General features: G+C 36.6%; 1 protein-coding gene across 3 annotated transcripts in view; it reads left to right on the forward strand.

The window, feature by feature from the left end:
• VPS54 (vacuolar protein sorting 54 homolog (S. cerevisiae)) overlaps positions 1–20221 on the forward strand; it is a 144896-nt gene that overhangs the window by 123847 nt on the left and 828 nt on the right. For all 3 annotated transcript variants that reach the window (XM_006862966.1, XM_006862964.1, XM_006862965.1), the window contains 2 exons: positions 1414–1521; positions 12273–12367. In XM_006862966.1, the coding sequence (XP_006863028.1) occupies positions 1414–1521; positions 12273–12367 (203 nt within the window). The remainder of the gene's footprint in view (positions 1–1413; positions 1522–12272; positions 12368–20221) is intronic.

Here is a 20221-nt window from a genome sequence, read left to right on the forward strand (position 1 = left end):
CTGTATAGGGTTTCTGAGGAGCAGCTGGTGAGTTTGAACTGCCGACCTTGTATTTTGCAGTCCAGTGCTGGTCCTACTGCATCATACCAGGAGTACTATATGTGATTAGTATGTTTAAATATAATTGTTCACCCCAATTTTTCTTATAGTTAAAGTGGTATATAGTTAAAACTGTGTAAATTCTAAAATTGTCCAAAGCATACCAGTATATTGTTCAAGATGTAAGAATAGTAAAGAATTCAATTGTCTTCCCTTTTAGTTTCTATTAAAATAATTATGATTGCTATATTGACTTGCCTAGTAAGGGAAAAAGAACATTTTAATTCTAATACAATTCCATTGATTTTAGAATTTTCAAGATGACATGTTCTTAAGAACCTGTTTTTAAAAGATCTGTTAATTTAGAAGGGCAACTTTAGTGATTCATTTCATACTGAGCTAGATTAATAGCTTACATTTAGTTAGTACTTTCTCTGTGGCAGCCACTGTTTTGTGCTTTCTTTTAAGTCTTATAGCAGCCCATTGAGGTATAGAGAAGTTAGCTAACTCAATCATCATCATATAGACCATCTTAAGAATGGTAGCAACTTGTGTATATAACCACCAAATTACCCTGCTTCCCTCAAAGTCGATTAGGCAGTTTACTGAAAGATTCTCAAGGTTCGCTTTTGTAGTACAGATCACAGTTGTACAGTAAGTTTGACTGCTGTTTAATTTCCCTAAAACTGCCATTACAAATGACCACAAACAGGGCTGATTAAAACAGCACAAATGTATTGTTTCACAGTTTTAGAGGCTGGAAATAGGAATTCAGGATGTTGGAGGGCCACATTTTCACTGAAGGCTCTAGGAGAAGATCCTTCTGGTCTTATCCAGTTTCTTGGTAGCCCAGGTTTTCCTTGGTTTATGGTAGCATGACTTCAGTCTCTTCACATAGGTGACTTTCCTCAATGTCTGTCTGTGTCTCTAGCTGTCTTTTTATAAGCATTCTAGCTGTCTTTTTATAAGCATTTCAGAACCCACCATACTCCAGTCTTACTTTGTGTTAACTATCTACAAAGACTGTTTCCAAGTAAAATCACATTTACAGGTACTGGGAGTTAGTGTATAAACATATCTTTTTGGGGACGCAAATTCACCCATTACAAGTACTATACCACAGTTAGATATGTAGAGGCAGAAAGCACACTATCTTAGGGAATGTTGTTGTTGTGTGCCATCAATTCCAATTCATAGCAACCCTATGTAGAGTCTCCAAGGAGTGACTGGTAGATGTGAACCACCAATATTGTGGTTAGCAGTCTAGACTTTATCCTATAGCACAATACCAGGAGTCCATCTGAGAAAATAGTGGGGGACAGTAAGCAATCCAGAGGACATGAACATAATTCTTATTACCTTTTCATCTGACAGTATGAGGTAAAAGCTCCTGTTCCATCTGCCTGCTTCAGGAATATTTGTAAGCAAATGGCAAAAATGCATGAAGCTATATTTGATCTCCTTCCAGAAGAGCAAACACAGGTGAGTAGTACTTCCTAAAACTACTTTTTAGTATAAATAACATATAATCAATATTAGAGTACTTTCAGATGCTTTTGGCACAATTAAACTAAGTTAATGTTCCAATATGCTTATTGATTAGTTGCTATATTGACTCCTGAGGCATAGAAAATTTTTTTAAGTTTCAAAATGCCCTTTAATCAAATAAGCCAGATAAATAGCTTTGCTATGTAGTCAGCAATTCTGAAAAGATTTTCTATTTGTCCATGGATTTTTCCAGATTCCATGTATGTTTTTGTTGTTAAGTGCTATTGAGTTTGTTCCAATTCACAGGGTTTCTGAGCAGCGCTTTTGGGGTTTGAACCATTGATCTTGCAGTTAGCAGTCCAGTGCTTATCCTACAGTGCCTCACTAGGACTATGATTCCACTTATATCGTTAGTATTAGTTCATTTATGAGTTTAAAAATCAGAATTGGCTTTTAGCAATGAGTAGTAAAATATGTTAATAATGTGAGTATAATACAAATTAGACATGAGAGGAATCGCTGATGAAATTAATAATGAAATTGACAGGTAAACTAATTCAGTATGCCTTATAGTTAATATTAGAGCAACATAAGTGGTCTATTATTATTGTTAATTGTTGATCCGTGGCAACCTTATGTACAACAGAATGAAGCATTCTAGTTTTGCTTCATTCTCACAATGATTGGTGTGTTTGAGCCCATTGTTACAGTCAGTGTGTCAGTTCATTTCATGGAGGGTTTTGCTTGTTTTTCCTGACACTTGATCTTACCAAACATAATGTAATGTATAGTAGGCAAAAACAGGAATAAACATTAGAAAGTCTTTGGTACCCCTCACTTCTGTCTCACCTATAAAGTATCTGTTCTCCGTTTCTACTCTGATCCCCTACATAAGTGTGAACACAGAGTTCTCTTAACTCTTCAGATAGACCCCAACCTTTCCTAGCTCTTTGAAAGTTCCAATATTCCTCTCTTTTTATTTTCTGTAACCTCATCCAACCAAGTAACCTCATCCAACCTTAACTGTAAATGGTACATTGTTATAGTAGGAGCCTGTGAACATGTGGTGGCTCCATACCATAAGCACTGGACTGTGAACCACAAGGTTTGCGGTTTGAACCCACCAGCTGTTCCATGGGAGAAAGATGAAACTTTCTGTTCCCATAAAGGTTTAAAAGCCTCAGAAACCCTCTACAGAGTTGCTATGAGTCAGAACTAACTGGAAGGCACTTAAAGACAACAATATTTGCTATTTGACAAATCAACTTAACATATAGTGTGGTATTTGCTATTCAGGTAGATTTGTTTATTTAGGTTGCTTTGTAATTGATAGAATACATGGAAATGGTATTTTGAAGAGTATTTGCCATAGTGAGTCTTACCTATTCTTGCTCCTTCTGGTCTCCTTTCCCATGCTACTATTTTTATTTTAATTAGTGCTTCCCTAGGTTTTTATTAATCATCCCGATATAGTGTGTCCACTAGGATCCCTTTTTTCCTTCTCATTTTTTGCTAGTCAAGTCCTTCTCATTCCGAATGTAAGTAAATTAACCACTCTGACACTCAGACCTTCTGAGCTAGCACCTGCATTCTAATACTAGAGCAAGGCTTAGTCAGGTCAGGTAGCTGGACGTACAGGTTCTTCACGTAGTTTCATCTGCTCATAATGGAAAGGGAGGACTCCTGGTGTGGTGCTATAGAATCAGTACTGACCTGTGGGAACCACAAATTCAAATCTACTAGGTGCTCTTTGAAACCCCAAAACAGGGTCTCTGTGAGTGAGAACCAATTCCACAGCACTTAACAACAATAGCAACAATGTCAGAGCTGGGAAAGAGTTACAGGTTTTATATCAGTACTGCCACTTGAATACCAGTAAGTTCTACCAAACTTTTCCATATTCAAGTTTCCCCCACTGTCCAAAAGTTGAGTATTCCTGTGAAACCTTTCACAAGCCAAAATGGTGTGAAGTGAAGAAGCAGTTACATTCATTTATAAGGGGAAATTTTTTTTAGCATTCCCAGACCTAAAAAATAATCCACCAGATTATTATTATAACCCAAAATACATATAAAATCTAAAATAACACTAACAAATAGTGCTCACAGACACAGTACAAAGCTAAGTGGCTTGATGCTGGGATGCTGAGTGTAGTTCCTTGGAAGGAGCTGGACGATACCATTTTTACCACTTGGGGTGCACACTGCCTCTTTTAAGATTCTCTGTAAACAAACTAAACACTAGTTTTACTTTTTGCCTTTTTTAAAGTGAAAATCCTTTTTAGATTTCTTTTGGTGAGCAAAAACAGTTACTAATGTAGGTCTTCATAAAGGCAAAGTGGCATAAAGTGAACTTTCAAAAGCAAAATAGGGAAATATATTATAAATATATGTTATAATCATAACTCATATGTCAGTCTGTTGTTGTGTGATGGTGGGCAGCTTTTAGCAGAACTTCCAGACTAAGACAGATTAGAAGAGAGAACCTGGTGATTCACATCTGAATAGCAGTGGAACATTGGCTCATATAGTGCCAGAAGATGAGCCCCTTAGATAGGAAGGCATGCAAAACATGACTAGGGACAAACTACTTCCTTAAAATAAAATAGAGTCAGCCTTAATAGTGTACATGGAACAAAGCTTTTGGGCCCTTTATTTGCTGATGTAGCATTACTCAAAATGAGACGAAACTGCAGAAAACATCATTATCAGAATGTGAATGTATGAAATATGAATCTAGGAAAATTGTCTAAAATGAAATGGAAAGTGTAAAATCTATATCCCAGGCATTGTTGTTGTTAAGTGCCATCAAGTAACTGTCTGACTCATAGTAACCCCGTATAGGATTTCTGAGGAGCAGCTGGTAGGTTTAAACTGCTGACCTTGTGGTTTGCAATCAATCCAGTGCTGATCCTGTAGCGCCACACCAGGAACTGAAATGGACTTGTATTGGCCATTTTGAATCAGACAATCATATGTCTACTCTTATGGGAATGATAAATTGAAAAGGAATGGGATATTCATCATGAAATAGAACGTTTCAAGATCTAAAGTACAACACCGTTAGTGATAGGTTAATATTCATCTGCGTACAAGGAAAACCAGTTAATATGACTATCATTTAAATTTATACACCAACTAGTAAAGTCAAAGATAAGAAATTGAAGGCTTTTACCATCTTTTGAAGTCTGAAATTGATCAAACATGCAATCAGAATGGCTTGATAATTACTGATGATTGGAATGTGAAAGTTGGAAACAAAGAAAAATGATCATCAGTTAGAAAATGTGATGTAGGTGATGAGGTGAAACAAGAGATCGCCTGATAGGATTTTGCAAGACCAACTTATCCCTTACAAACACATGGGCTTCACTGGATAATGTACATAGGAATCAGACAGGGAAAGAGATAATGAAGAAGCTTAATATCATCATTCACATAATACCAGAGGCTTATTGTGGAACAGGCTATCAATTGCTCATATACAAGTTCAAGTTAAAGCTGAAGAAAAATTTTAAAAGTCCACAAGAGCCAAAGTACGACCTTGAATATATCCTACCAGATTTTAGAGCCATCTCAAGAATGGTTTGACACATTGAATACTAATGACCAAAAAACACATGTGCTGTCGGATAACACCAAAAACAGCAAAAGGTCATTAAAAAGACAGAGGAAAAAATAAAGAAAAGACCAAAATGGCTGTCTGAAGAGACTCTGAAAATTGTTCTTGAATGTAGATGAACTAAAGTGAATGAAAGAAATTATCAAGTAAAAGAGCTGAACAGATTTAAAAGAATAGCTTGAGAAGACAAAATAAAGTATTATAATGAAATATGCAAAAGCCTGGAGTTAGAAAACAAAAACAAAAACAGATGAACATAAGCAGAATTTCTGAAGCTGAAATAACTGGGAAAAAAATTTAGCCTAAAGTTGTAGTATTGAAGGATTCAATGGGCAAAATAATGAATGATGTAGGAACCCTCAAAAGAAAAAGGAAGGAGTACACAGAATCATGGAGTCTTGGAGTAGCACTATATGATAAGCACTGGACTGCTAACCACAGGTTGGCAGTTTAAACCTACCAGTTGTTCTTTGGAAACCCTGTACAGGGTTGCTATAAATTGGAACCTATTCAACAGCATTTGACAACAACAATACATAGGTCACTGTCCCCAAAAAGCATTGGATGATGATCAGCCATTTCAGGAGGTAGCATATGATAAAGAACCAACGGTATTGAAGGAAGCTATCTGAACTGAACTGAAGACACTGGCGAAAAACAAGGCTCCAGGAATTGACAAAATACCAACCGAAATGTTTCAGTAAATTGGTATAATGCTGCTAGTGTTCACTCATCTATGCCAAGAAATTTGGAGAGCAGCTATCTGTCCAATCAACAAGAAGAGATCTGTGTCTGTGCCTGTTCCAAAGAATAAAGAAATTATCAAACAATATCATTAATATCATACAGAAGTAAAATTTCGCTGACAATAATTCACAAACAGTTGCAGTGGTACAAGAACACAGAACCCCCAGAATTTAAGCTGGGTTCAGAAAAGGACATGGATCATGGGATATCATTGCTGATGTTAGATGGATCTGAAAGCAAAGAATACCAGAAGGATGTTTGCTTGTGGTTTATTGACTATGCAGAGGAATTTGACTGTGTGGATCATAACAAATTATGGGTAACATTGCAGAGATTGGGAATTCCTGAATATTTAATTGTGCTCATGTGAAACTTGTACATAGACCAAGTGGCAGTCGTTCAAACAGAGCAAAAGGATATTGTATGGTTTAAAATCAGGTATGCATCAGGATTGTGTCCTTTCACCATATGTATTCAGTCTGTATGCTGATCAAATAATCTGAAAAGAAGGATGTAGTGTCAGAATTAGAGGAAGAAGCATTAATAATTTGTCAAATGCAGATGACACAAACTTTCTTGCTGAAAGCAAAGAGAACTTGAGGGTACTTCCTGATGAAGATCAAAGACTATAACCATCATTGTGGATGCACCTCAACATAAAAATCCTCACCTGTTAACATCGTGATAAATGGAGAAAAGATTGAACTTGTTAAGGATTTCATTTTACTTGGATCCACAATCAATGGCCATGGAAGAAATAGTGTGAAATCAGATACTATACTATACTGGGTAAATCTGTTAAGAGATACTTCTTTTTTGTTTGTTTCTTTATATATGACAGTTTATTGGTATCTGATTGGGGTGAGGGAAAGGAAGTTCTGGGTTGGTATTACATTTGTTTAAAGTGTCGAAGAGCAAAGATGTCATCTTGAGGACTAAGGTGCACCTGACCCCAGCCATGGTATTTTCAATAACCTCATATGGATGCGAAAGCTGGACAGTGAATAAGGAAGATCATAGAAGAATTGATGCCTTTGAGTTGTGGTGTTGGAGGAGAATACTAAAAATGCCATGGACTGCCAAAAGAACCAATAGATCTGTTTTGGAAGAAGTGCAGCCAGAGTGCTCCTTGGAGGCCAAGATGGCTAAACTTTGTCTCTCATACTTTGGACATATTGTCAGGAGGGAACAGTCGCTGGAGAATGATGTCATGCTGGGTAAGATGGAGGGTCAGAGAAAAAGACCCCAAACAAGATGGATAGGCCAGGTGGCATCAATGATGGACTCAAGTGTGGCAGCGGTAGTGAGGTTGGCCCAGGATCGGACATTGTTTCATTCTGCTGTGCGTGGGGTCGCTATGAGTTGGTTCCGACTCGATGGCACCTGACAACAACAACAACAACAACATTACATTTGTTGTTAAAAAATGATGATGAGTGAAAGGAGAATTGCCACAGTGATTATTACCATATTTAAAAAATATTTCCACTCTGTCTTCCTAGGAATCTTTCTTGCCATTTGGGAGGAGATCAATTGTTTTATTATTGGAGATATTCAGTCTTTTTTCTCTTTCCAAAATTGCATCAATATTTTATGTCATAATATTTTATATCATCAGTCATTTGACTGTTTAGTGTGGAAATCTTGCTGCCTTCTTGATTTTTATTGTACTTCATCATATACTTTCCTAATACTTGCTGAAAATCTGCAGCAACTACATTTAAGGAGAAGAACGTTCTTGTAACATCAAAGGGTTTTTCATAAAAGTATTGTTAGCTTTTTAAAGAAGTGACGATGGCACTACAGTAGCCAAAGCACTGTCTTCTAATTTTAGTTATGGTCTTTGGTTTAACTCTAAAGAACTGGTTAAGCATTTTTACCACTACTTCCTGATAGGAGCCACTAGTCAAGGCCAGCTCATATAGGATTGTTTGACCATTAACAATGAGATTGTAGATAATTATCATAGCCAGCTGAGTAATGAGAGAAAGAGTCTCAACAGACCATGACACCCTCAGGACAGTAACAGGGGCCAAGTCAAGAGGCTTCTTTTAAAGTGTTAAAAAACAAAGCTGTCACTTTAAAGACTTCTGTGCAACTATGCCAAGCTAGAGGGTGTGCTGGTAGCGTAGTGTTACAAGTAGGACTGCCAACCTCAGGGTCAGCAGTTTGAAACTGTCAGCCATTCCGTGGGAAAAAGATACAGCTTTCTGCTCCCGTAAAGATTTACAGATTAAGAAACCCTGTGCAGGGTCACTATGAATTGGAACCAACTGGTGGCTGGCACACCATTACCACCATCACCAAACCAAGCTATGGTACTTTCAGTCACTTCATATACATCTGAAAAGTTGGACAGTGAATAAGGTAAGACTGAAGAAGAATTAATGCCTTTGAATTATGGTGTTCGTGAAGAATATTGAATATACCCTGTACTGCCAGAAGAATGAACAAATCTGTGCTAGAAGTACAGCCAGAATGTTCCCGAGAAATGATGATGTTAAGACTTTGTCTCATGTGCTATGAACATGTTATCAGAGGGATCCAGTTCTGGGGAAGGATATTATGCTTGGAAAAGCAGAGGGTCAGCGAAAAAGAGGAAACCCCTCAAATAAATGGATTCAAAACAGTGGCTGCAACAATGGGCTCAAGCATAGCAATGAGTGTGAGAATGGTACAGAACTGGGCAGTGTTTTGTTCTCCTGTACATAGGGTTCCTATGAGTTGGAACTGATTCAATGGCATCTAGCAGCAACAACAACAGTTAGTTATAAATAGAGAAAATATGGTATTCCACAAAGTATTTTTTTACAAATTAGTTACATACAAATGTAGGTCAGATATTTTTCCAAAGAAAAAATATTATTTTACTAATCTATATATTTTGGTAATCTATATATTTTAGAAGGAGCTCTGGTAGCGTAGTGGTTACGAATCGGGCTGCGAACCTTAAGGTCAGTGGTTCGAAACTACCAGTTGCTCCATGGGAGAAAGATGAGGCTTTCTACTCCCGTAAAGATTTACACCCTCTGAAACCCTGTACAGGGTCGCTATGGGTCGGAACCGACTCGACGGCACTTAACAACAACAACAACAAATATATTTTGGAGATCTCTCATTGGGAGCATAGATATTTATTATGGTTATGTCATCTTATTCAATTGTCCCTTTAATCATGAGATAATGTCCATCTTTATCTGTTATTGCTGGTTTTTGCTTTAAAGTTTATTTTATCAGAGATTTGTATTGCCACTCCTGCCTGTTTTTTTAATTACAATTCGCTTGGTATATCTTTCCCATCCTTTGACTTTTAGTCTGTTTTTGTCTTTGTGTGGAAGATGTGTCTCTTGCAGACAGCATATTGAAGGATCTTGTTTTCTTATCCATTCTGCCACTCTCCATCTCTTAACTGGTGCATTTAATCTGTTTACATTCTGTGTAACTATCGATAGGTGTGGATTAATTGCTGTCATTATGTTTGTTTGTTTTTGTGATGCTGCTGGTTTCTTTGTTCTGCATATCTTCCTGTACTGAGTTCATGTTTCTTTGTGTTCTTTCTTGACATTTTTTTCATAGATTGAATGTTTCCATGTTCTTGGATTTTCATTTTCTTGATATGTTGTGAAGTATTACTTTGCTTTGAGATTACCTTATATTCTATTAACTTTTCCCTCCATGTAACACAGTCTATTTTATCCTGTAACCAGCTTGACCTTCTTACCACCTGGATCTCTGTTCCTACGTGTTTACCATCTTTCACGTTGTAATTGTTTTGATCATAGACTGACCTCCCAAGTCCTCTGAATTTGTTCTTAAAGTTTTGTCCTCTTCTCAACTCTTCATTTGTCGATTGCATACCGGGTGGTGCTGCCACGTATGTCAATCTCTGGTTGTTGTCTGTTCTTGTTGGTTTTCAGTCCACACAACTCCCTTTGGGATGTTTTGTAGTGCAGGGTTGGCTTTGGCAAAATCCCTTAGCTTCTGTTTATCTTGGGTAGAGGATTATTGGTTGGTAGGGTTTTTTTCGTTCAGGGTTTTACATGTCTCCCCATTGCCTTCTTGCCTGCATGGTTTCTGCTGAGAGATCCGAGCTTAATATGATTTTACTTGCCTTTGTATAACACTTCTCTTTTCCCTAGCTGTCCTTAGGATTCTGTCCTTATCTTTGATTTTGGAGAGCTTATTATATGTCTTGGTGATTTTCTTTTGGGATCTATCCTTCCTGGGGTTTGTTAAGCTTCTTGAATGCTTATCTTTATGCTTTTCAGGATCCTAGGGAACTTTTCTTCCAGAAGCACTTCAACTATCGCCTCTGTGAACTTGTGTGACTCTTCCTTTTCTGGAATGCCGATAATCATTAGGTTATTATTATTCATTTTGTCCAACATGAATCTTAGACCTTCTTCAGATTTTTTTATCCTTTTTTTCTGCTTGCTCTTCTATCTTAGTAGTTTTGAGAGCTTTGTTTTCCAGCTCACTAATTCTGGCTTCCCTCTCTTCAGTTCTACTCCTTTGCCCTTTCAGAGTATTGTCCAGTTTTGATATTCTATTATTAATTGTTTGGACCTCTTTTTGTAGGTTTTGAATTGTTTCCAATCCTGTATCTATCTTATTTGGTTGTTCCTGTAGCACTTTCCTGACTTCTTCCTTATTTTACTCAACTCCTCTGTAGAGTGTTTTGATACATTTCATTACCATTTTTCCGAATTCCTTCTCAGGCATTTCCACAACCTGCCCTCCTTCCAACGTGGAGTATACTTCTACCTGTAGCTCATTTATCTCAGTCACTTTATCATATTTCTGGACATGTTCAGAGATACTCATCTGTTTTGGGGAATACTCAGTAGTTAGCTGTGATCTTAATATTTAGATGAGTGTATGTTTTGGTATTTTATTATGCTTTGAGATTGCCTCCAGGTAGATATAATCAGGAGATGGGCTTCCCTTTTCACTCTTCTTATTACTCAGCTGAGGGTAAGTGTTGCAGGTGTTGGCTGCCTACTTGGTGTATGGCAGCTAGTATTGGTTCTTACCTGGATGGTGGGATTTTTTTATAGGGTGTGATTATAGCTTGACTATATAACCACAATTGCTGTCTCCTCTTGGGTAACGTAGGGAGAGAAAGATCCCCCTAAATGTAAAGTGGGGACCAAAAAACAAAACAGCAACAGCAAAAAAGATCAATTGGATACTGTAGTCTATAATCACAGAAAAGAGAGAAGAGTAAAAAGAAGAAAAAAAAAGTTCTGTAGCCAAATATGACTTTAATGTCCCTCTTTTGGCTTCTTGCCTTCAAGGCTGCCTGAGAAATTTCACAAAGCCACTGTTGGTTGTTATGACATAACTCAGGATTTAATTTTCGGTCTGTTTCCTTTTTAGTCTGTGTCTCTCCCAAAACACAACCCTTGCTTAGGCCTTTTTCCTAATGATAAACAGTTCAGGCCTGCTGTGGCTGTTTTGCACAGCTGTTTGGTTTTAAGTGGTAACTGATCTTTAAATTTTGAGCTGATGTGTACACATGAGTAGTACAACCCTCCAAGTGAGGGGGGCAGTTTCCACTCGTCAGACACCCTCCGTAGTCATCAGAATGGAGGTGCGCAGACAGCGAGAGACCAATGAACAGATACAAAATAACGTAATAATAATAATAATAAAAAGAATGTCCACAACTTTATCTCTGAGGATCTGTCAGGCATCAGTCCACAGTGGCTCTTATCCTCCCTGCACTCCGTATCACCCAAGATGGCTATTCCAGGAACTGCTGAGCCCGGTGGATCTGAAAGCACTGGATTTCTTGATTTTGCTACAAATGCCACTGAATATAACCCTTTAAACTTTCTAAATATTCTTTTATATGTGGTTCAGTGTTCTGAGACCATCCCCTACCCTGCTTCATCCGGTATTCTGTGTTATTGATGATGGAACTCCTCACTGCACTTCTCTCGGAGCCACCATCAAGCCCTGTTTCACTAGGAAGAAAGTAGCTTTCACTCTATGACTGTGAATTTTTTTCCTCTCAATCCAGTTCCATGTGAATATATTTAAAATTCTCTTCCTTTGCATACTTTTATTTTTATTACCTTTTATGGTTGATGCTACTTGCATATCTCAGAGAGAAATTCTTCCAAGGTGTATAAAGGCAGCAATTGTTGCTGTTGCTAAAAGGAGTATTGCTGAGAAGGGAAAAGGTGCTTCTCTTCAACCAAGGAGAAAAGTTTAGTAAAATAACAAACATTTTCAGAGGAGTATTTAAAAGTAATGCTAAAATAAAGATTTAAAAAATGTATTATCTCCAAATAATGACAGTAACTGTTGAATACTTATACCTTCTATTTCAGTAAAACTTTCAAGAAACATGGTCTTATTTCCTTTTCCAGATGTTGTTTTTAAGAATTAATGCAAGTTACAAACTACACTTAAAAAAACAGTTATCTCACTTGAATGTGATAAATGACGGAGGACCTCAAAATGGGTACGTTTTTAACATATTTTTCTACATGTTGGTCCCATATCAAATTGCTTTGATCATTGCTTTTATTTTCTTAATGCTGTTCTTGTCTACTGTAATCATACCTGGGCCCAAAATTGTGAAGTCAGCAGCCTTAGGCCTTCCTTTGCTGCTCTTCACTCCCAGTGCAGACTATATGAAATGGTTTATTAGCGATCATTCACTTAACCAGCTTTATTTTTTAGAAGCCTGTGTGAGTTCTCAGTAATCTTCCTCTGTGTAAACAGTAATTGTGTGACCATGTGAAAATAACCTAACCTCTGCCCCTCTTATTCAAGTGAGGAGAACATCTGTCTTATTTCTTTCACAAGGTTTTGAAAAGTAATATATAACCATGTGTATCTAGAAGAATAAATTTGAGGGGTTTTCAAAGAGTTTGTGGAAAAATGGACTTAAAAGATAATGGAATTTTTCACAATTTTTTTGAAGCCCTCTCATATATAGATATGAATTCAAGTTGTCAAACAAATTGTAGAAGTAGTGTAATATATACAATTAAATAGATAGGGTTTAGAGTTTGAAATTGTGGGTTAAGTCTTACTTCTGCCATTTAGTAATTGTCTAACTTTGGGCAAATCAGTTACCCTCGCTGAGCCTTCATTTTCTTAGCTTTAAAAACATTGTTAACAATAAAATTGCCCTCATGACCTCTGTGAAGAGCAACATACATAGCTTTGGGGGAAATATTTAACAAAATATAAGTAAGGCACTAAGCATTTAGCATACCCTGAAATGATTTCCTTGGTGCATTACCATGGATCTTTACAGATAAAAATTTTTTTATTTCCCTGTTAAAAAGAATTTCAGGTTTAAAATTTAAATATACTGGAGCAAATGAAAACTATTTTGGAGTCAGAAGTTGACTCTGCCGTTGGAAAAGAAATATCTGGTTTCTCTCTTCCTTAATTATCACCTGATTCTTTTTATAAGATTTTTTTTTTATTATTTTCAAAAATGACAAGGTCACAGGAAAGTTCAAAGAACAGTACAGTAACCATGGGATGCCTCTTACATAAATGCTCCAGCTGTTAAAATGTTACCACCCATGCTTCCTCTACCCCACCCAACCCCCAACACACAACATGTAAAATCATATCAGTTTAGCACCTACGTTTTTAAAAACAAGGACCTTCTCCCATACAACATAAAGCCATTAGCCACTCCCAAGAAATTCAAGATGAACAACATCATGCCACATAATCAGGTATTTCCAACACCATCATATAAATGGTATTCTGTAAACCTATCACATGATTCATGCACACCATACAAATGGAACTTGCTACTGAACTTTTTTTCTTGAAAATAGTATATTGAGAACTTGCTACCTGTTGATATAGATGTATGTTGCACCCTAAAGAGGCTGCTCAAAAAACAAACACATTTCTAAGCCCTACCCCACTCATACCCTTTTACTTTTATTCCGATAATCAAATTGAGGTGGTTATTCTCAGACCAATTGTTCTGAAGCATCCACACTAATGCATTACTGATTATTTTGTTTGTTGATACAACTATTTGAGGATCAGTCTGACTTTATAGGCTCTCATTGTCAAATATTTATAGAAGCTAATTCTGTGTGTCAAGTCATATCTTTCCATCTCAAAAGATAGGATTCATTGGAATCCCAACCTCTGACTCTAGCCAGGGACATAATGAACTTGAACTTGAAAAGGGATTTTGTTCCAGTAGTGGCTTTAAAAATACACCTTTTGTTTCTATTGTGATTTTTCTGTCTTAATATATTTTTTAAATACAGAGACTTAGAGAAAATAAAATATTTACATCTCTGCTACCCAGAATTAATAATTATTGACATTGGCCACTTTCACTTGAAAAAAAAGAAATATATAAAAGAAATGACATTCCCAGTCTCATCTTCCCCCAACCATTAGGCAGTATTTTTAGAGAATTTGGTCTGTATCCTTTAATCCATGTTTATATTTATGAAAATTATATTAGGCTATTTTATAAATTTTATTTACAAACTTTATATTGCTTGTTCTTTTCCATTAAAAAATGTTACTTGTTTATTATCTGTTGAGATATAGAAGTAATCCAATTTTTAACTGCTGTATAATATTCCATTGCATGAACTGCTATGTTTATATTATTTTATATTATCCATTTTCTTTTTTGTTTTAAAGCTTTTATTGTGAACTAGTGATGGGTTAAGGGAGAACATCAGTTTTACACTCAAGAAACCATAGTTTGTTTCAGCACAGTGATTACAATCCCCTCCATCCACCATGGGACCATGGGTTAACAGTATTTACCTCTATTCCTTTTTTTTTTAATGTACACAAAACACACAGAAAATGTATGTTTGCTTAAATGTCCAAAGGGCAAATTTTGCAAGCTAGCATCCTGTCCACAGGCACACAACCTTTCTCATTTCGTGGGTCTAGAGTCTCTCTATGGCATTGCCTTTGCTTCCATCCCTGCTGTCACCACTTTTCTGGTTAGGATCCCGTGCTCCGCTCATGATCTTCCCTCTTGGTGGTCCTAGGGTCCTCTGTTCCTGGAATCAAAGATTAACTACTTCCCCCTTTTTGTTTCACATCTTCTACCTCTACAGTTGTGACAATCACAATTTGTTTCTCAATAATAACAAGTTACTCACTTTCGAATTAAAAAAATCATGTCCATATCCTCCCCCATTGCCTTTCACCCAACCTATCTGGACAAGAGGAAGACTATTCAGTGGGGACTCTACCTTACCCCCCACATTCTGAAACTTAAGCACACTTTTGAAAACTTGGAAGCCAGCCACTTTGTGCCTTTATAGCTTCCCATTTTTAGTAGCCATTGTCGAAGTTGCCCATCCATATCATACCTTTGTACAGAGGGTATAGCGTAGACACTTGATGTGAAGAATCCTTCCCTTTCAGTTGGAATTTTAAGCAACCACATCCATAAGCAAAGGCCCAGTTTATCAAGTTGTAGAAATTTACGCTTGCTTCCTGTATCAAATGCATATAATGCAGTGGCACGTTGTAGCCCCATTTTAGATGTTCCAATCAGTTTTATGCAGAAGACGGACTTACAAGCTTTCTATGGTGATATTTCTGACTATTCCTTTCTCTTCCTCTCCAGTGTCTACTTTATAATACAAGGAAAATCAAGATTCAAAAGGCAGCCAAGCATCTTAACATTATTTTTCCCCTTTTCCCCATTCCAACCATGTCTCAATCACTGTATCCCATAGCCCTGTTGTTCCAAGGTTGTACATACATTGTCATTTACCTCTGTCCCACTTATCCCATGTGAACCAAACCTGCCTGTTCTCCCATCAGCCTTGTTCTTCCATTGCCCTCCCACGTCTGTGTATTGCACCCCCTACACCCCTGCACCCAAGCTATCCTATGTCTATTCTTACCCTGTGCTCTAGCTTCCCCTCTTTCCCCTCCTCTCATTCAATACATCCTGGTGATCAGCAAATATATACATTTATTTATTTTTATTTTTATTTTTTCTTCCCCCTTTAGTGTGGGTTCTTTTTCTTACTCTTTTACAATAATGGTCCTATGCAGTTCTCCTTTTGTGACTAATTTCACTCAGCATAATGTCCTCAAGGTTCATCCATGTTATGCAGTGGCTTTGCAGCTTCTTTGTTCTTCAGGGCAGCATAGTATTCCATTGTATGTATATACCACAGTTTGTTTATCCATTCTTCAATTGATGGGCATTTAGGTTGTCTCCATCTTTTTGCTATTGTAAATAGTCCTGCTATGAACATTTGTGTGCATATATCTACTTGTATTATGCTTCGTATTTCTTGTGGGTAAATAACAAGTAGAGGAATTGCAGGATCATAAGGTATTTCTATTTCCAACCTTCTGAGGAAGTGCCCTATTGCTTTCTAGAGTGATTGGACCATTTTGCAATCCCACCAACAACGTAGGAGAGTTCAGTTTCTCCACATCCTCACCAGCATTTATTGTCCTTTACTTTTTTATCTTTGTTGTTATTGCTGGTGTGATATATCTCATTGTTGTTTTGATTTGCATCTCTCTAATGGCTAGTGATTGTGAACATTTCTTCATGTTTGTTGGCTGCCTGAATCTCCTCCTTGGTGAAGTGCCTGCTCATATCCTGTGCTCATTTTTTAATTGGGTTATTTGTCTTTTTCTTCTAGAAGTGTTGTAGTCTCTTGTATATTTTAGAAATAAGTCCCCTGTCTAATGTGTCATTGCAAAAGACTTTTTTCCCATTCTGTGGGTTCCCTTTTTACTCTTTTGGTGAAGTCTTTTGATGCACATAAGTTTGTAATTTTCGAAATGTTTGGTAGTCTGTGTATGCCCTGAATTAGAACCCTCACATATGTCCCTAATTTTTCATTGATGACTTTCATAATTATGGGATTCACATTAAGGTGTTTAATCCATGCTGAGTTGGTTTATGTATAGGGTGTGAGGTAAAGGTCTTGTTTCAATCTTTTGCATATTGCTTTCCATTTCTGCCAGCACCATCTGTTAAAGAGACTATCTCCTCCCCATGTAACATACCTAGGCACTTTGTGAAAAATCAGTTGGCTGTATGTGGACGGGTTAATTTCTGGATTCTAGATTCTGTTCCATTGATCAATGTATCTTTCATTGTACCAGTACCAGGCTGTTTTCACCACTGTAGCTGTGTAGCAGATTTTGAAATTAGGGAGTGAGAGGCTTCCAGCCTTGTTCTTCTTCTTGAGCAGTGCTTTGCTTATCCTGGGTCTCCTTCCTTTTCATATAAAGTTTGTAGTTGTCTTTTCCATCTCTTTGAAGGATGTCACTAGAGTCTGGATTGGGATTACATTATATGTGTAAATTGCTTTGCATAGTATTGAAATTTTCATGATGTTGAGTCTTCCTATCCAGGAACATGGTATGTTCTTCCACTTTTGTAAGTTTCTTTTGGTTACTTGTAGTGTTTTTTAATTCTCTTTGTATAGGTCCTTTGTTTCTCCGGTTACGTCTGTTCCTAAATATGTCATCCTTAGGGCGGCTATTGTAAATGGTATTGCTTTCCTAATGTCTTTTGCAGCTCTGTCGTTGTTACTATAGAGGAATCAAACTGATTTTTGAGTGTTGATCTTATACCCTCCCACTTTGCTGAATCTTCCAATAATGTCTAGTAGCTTTTTTACTGAGTCTTTGGGGTTTTCTATGCATAGGATCATGTCGTCTACAGAGAGAGTTCTATTTCCTCTTGGCCAATTTGGATGCCTTTAATTTCCCTATCTTGCCATATAGCTCTGGCTAAGACTTCCAAAACAATATTGAAAAGAAGTGGTGACAAAGGGCATCCTTATCTGGTTCCCGTTCACAGAGGAAAGGCTTTCAGTCACTCACTATTGAGAGTGATGTATAAATGCTCTTAATTATGTTGAGGAATTTCCCTTCAATTCCTGCTTTGTTGAGTGTTTTTATCAGGAATGGATGTTGGATTTTGTCAAATGCCTTTTCTGTATCAATTGATATGATCATGTGGTTCTTTTCTTTTTTTACTTATATGGTGGGTTACTTTGATCGTTTTTTCTAATACTGAACCATTCTTGCCTCCCTGACACAAATCCCACTTGATCATGATGTATATCTGTTGATGTACTGCTGATTTCTGTTGGCTAGGATTTTGTTGAGAATTTTTTCATCTATGTTCATGAGGGATATTGGTCTGTAATTTTCTTTCTTAGTGACGCCCTTCCCTGGTTTTGGTATGAGGGTTATGCTTACTTTATTAAAACTATTAGGAAGTTTTCCATCCTCTTCTATATTCTGCAATAATTTGAGTAGAATTGGTGACAGCTCTTCCCTGAATCTTTGGAAGAACTCACCAGTGAAGCCATCTGGGCCTGGACTTCTTTTGGTTGGGAGTTTTTTGATGACCTGGTCAATTTCTTTTGTTATGGGTCTGTTCCAGTTTTCTTTTTTAGTATGTGTAATTTTAGGTAGGTTATGTTTATCTAAAAATGTATCCATCTCTTTTAAGTTTTCAAATTTGTTTGAATACAACTCTTCATAATATTCTGTTATTATCCTTTTGATTTCCTCTGGTTCCGTTGTGACATCACCTCTGTAGTTTCTAATGCAAGTTATTTGTGTCCTCTCCCTCTTTTCTTTTGTTAGGGTTGCCAATGGTTTGTTGATTTTATTAATCCTCTCAAAGAACCAGCTTCTTGTCCTGTTGATTCTTTCTATAGTTTTTCTGTTTCCATCTCATTTATTTCTGCTCTTATCTTTATTATTTCTTTTCTTTTGGTGATTGTAGGTTCCCTCTGTTTCTAACTATTGTAGATGCTGTGTTAATGTGTTAGTTTTGGTTCTTCTTTTTGGATGTGCACATTTAACGCAATAAATTGTCCTCAGCACCGCTTTTGCTGTGACCCAAAGATTTTGGTATGTTGTGTTTTCATTCTCGTTTGTTTCTAGGAACTTTATGAATTCATGTTTAATTTCTTCTTTTATCCAGTCGCTTTTCAGCAGGTTGTTGTTCAGTTTCCATGTATTCGACTTTATTTCTTTAATCTACTTGTTGATTTCCAGTTTTATAGCATTGTGGTCTGAAAAGATCTTCTGTAGTATTTTGATGTTAGTAAATTTATGGAGACTTGCTTTGTGACTTAATACATGGTCAATTCCGGATAATGTTCCATGTGCACTGGAAAAGAATATGTATTATGTTGTTGTTGAGTTGAATGCTCTGTACACGTCTATGAGGTCAAGTTGGTTGATTGTGCTGTTTAGTTCCTCTGTATGTTTGTTGAGTTTCTTTTTGATTCTGTCCCTTTTCAAAAGTGGCATATTAAAATCTCCCACTATAATTGTAGATCTGTCTTTCTTCGATTCTAGTAAGGATTTGCTCCATATATTTTGGTACTTTTTCATTGGGAGCGTAGATATTATGGTTATGGCATCTTGCTCAGTTGACCCTTTTATAGCGTAGAAAAATTTAAAAATTTTTTTCAAAAGGACAAATCCTATTATGTACTGGTAAGTTATTAGTAAATTCAAGCCAGTTACAAAAATCCTTTTTTTCAAATGAACATCAGATGTATCACTTCTTTGTCCTAAAAACATGATTCTTAATAACACTGGGCAATAGCTGTGCATAAAGGTCATTCTCTGTCTTGCCCCAGAGGCTGGGGAGCATTATTACCCTTAAACACTAATTTAAAAAATAATTTCTTCCATAAGCAATTAAAAATATGCCATCCATGTATTAAACTTGTCTATATTTTTATTTTTCTATAGTTTAACTTCTGTAGACATTATCCAAGTTTTCTGCTGAGCCTCAGAATTTACCTACATTAAAAAACGTAAGATTGCAGTTGAATAAAGTAGTAACATCAAATCAGTATTTATGTGACACTTTTAAAGTGGCATGTTTCATTTTTTCAGTGAATCAGAAAGTAAATAATTCCTAATTATTCTCAAATAGTTCCATATCTAAAGGATGTACTCTTTGGAGTGTAGGCAGCTCAGTAGTGTAAAATTCATTCTTTCCTTTTTCGTACAGTGTTGCTTATTAATATATCAGTGTCACTTCTTAAATCCAGTAGTACTTAACATGTAAGCCCCAGCCTTCATTGCACTCCGTAGTACTGAGTTCAGGAAACCTTTGCCCTGATTTCACCATTTTCTCCACATACATGTACAAGAGGGCTTCAAAAGATTTGTGGAGAAATGGAATTTTCCATCAAAATTCCTATACTATAGTGACAAGCAGCCAAAACCTTTCAGTTTAACCTGTTCTCTTTAATTCATAGTTTTAAAATAAACCTGATTTATTTGTTTAAACTTTTAGAGCATTACATATCCTGACTGACTAACTATATGA

Source organism: Chrysochloris asiatica, unplaced genomic scaffold (genome assembly GCF_000296735.1).
Source record: "Chrysochloris asiatica unplaced genomic scaffold, ChrAsi1.0 scaffold00052, whole genome shotgun sequence".
Classification (NCBI taxonomy): Eukaryota; Metazoa; Chordata; class Mammalia; order Afrosoricida; family Chrysochloridae; genus Chrysochloris; species Chrysochloris asiatica.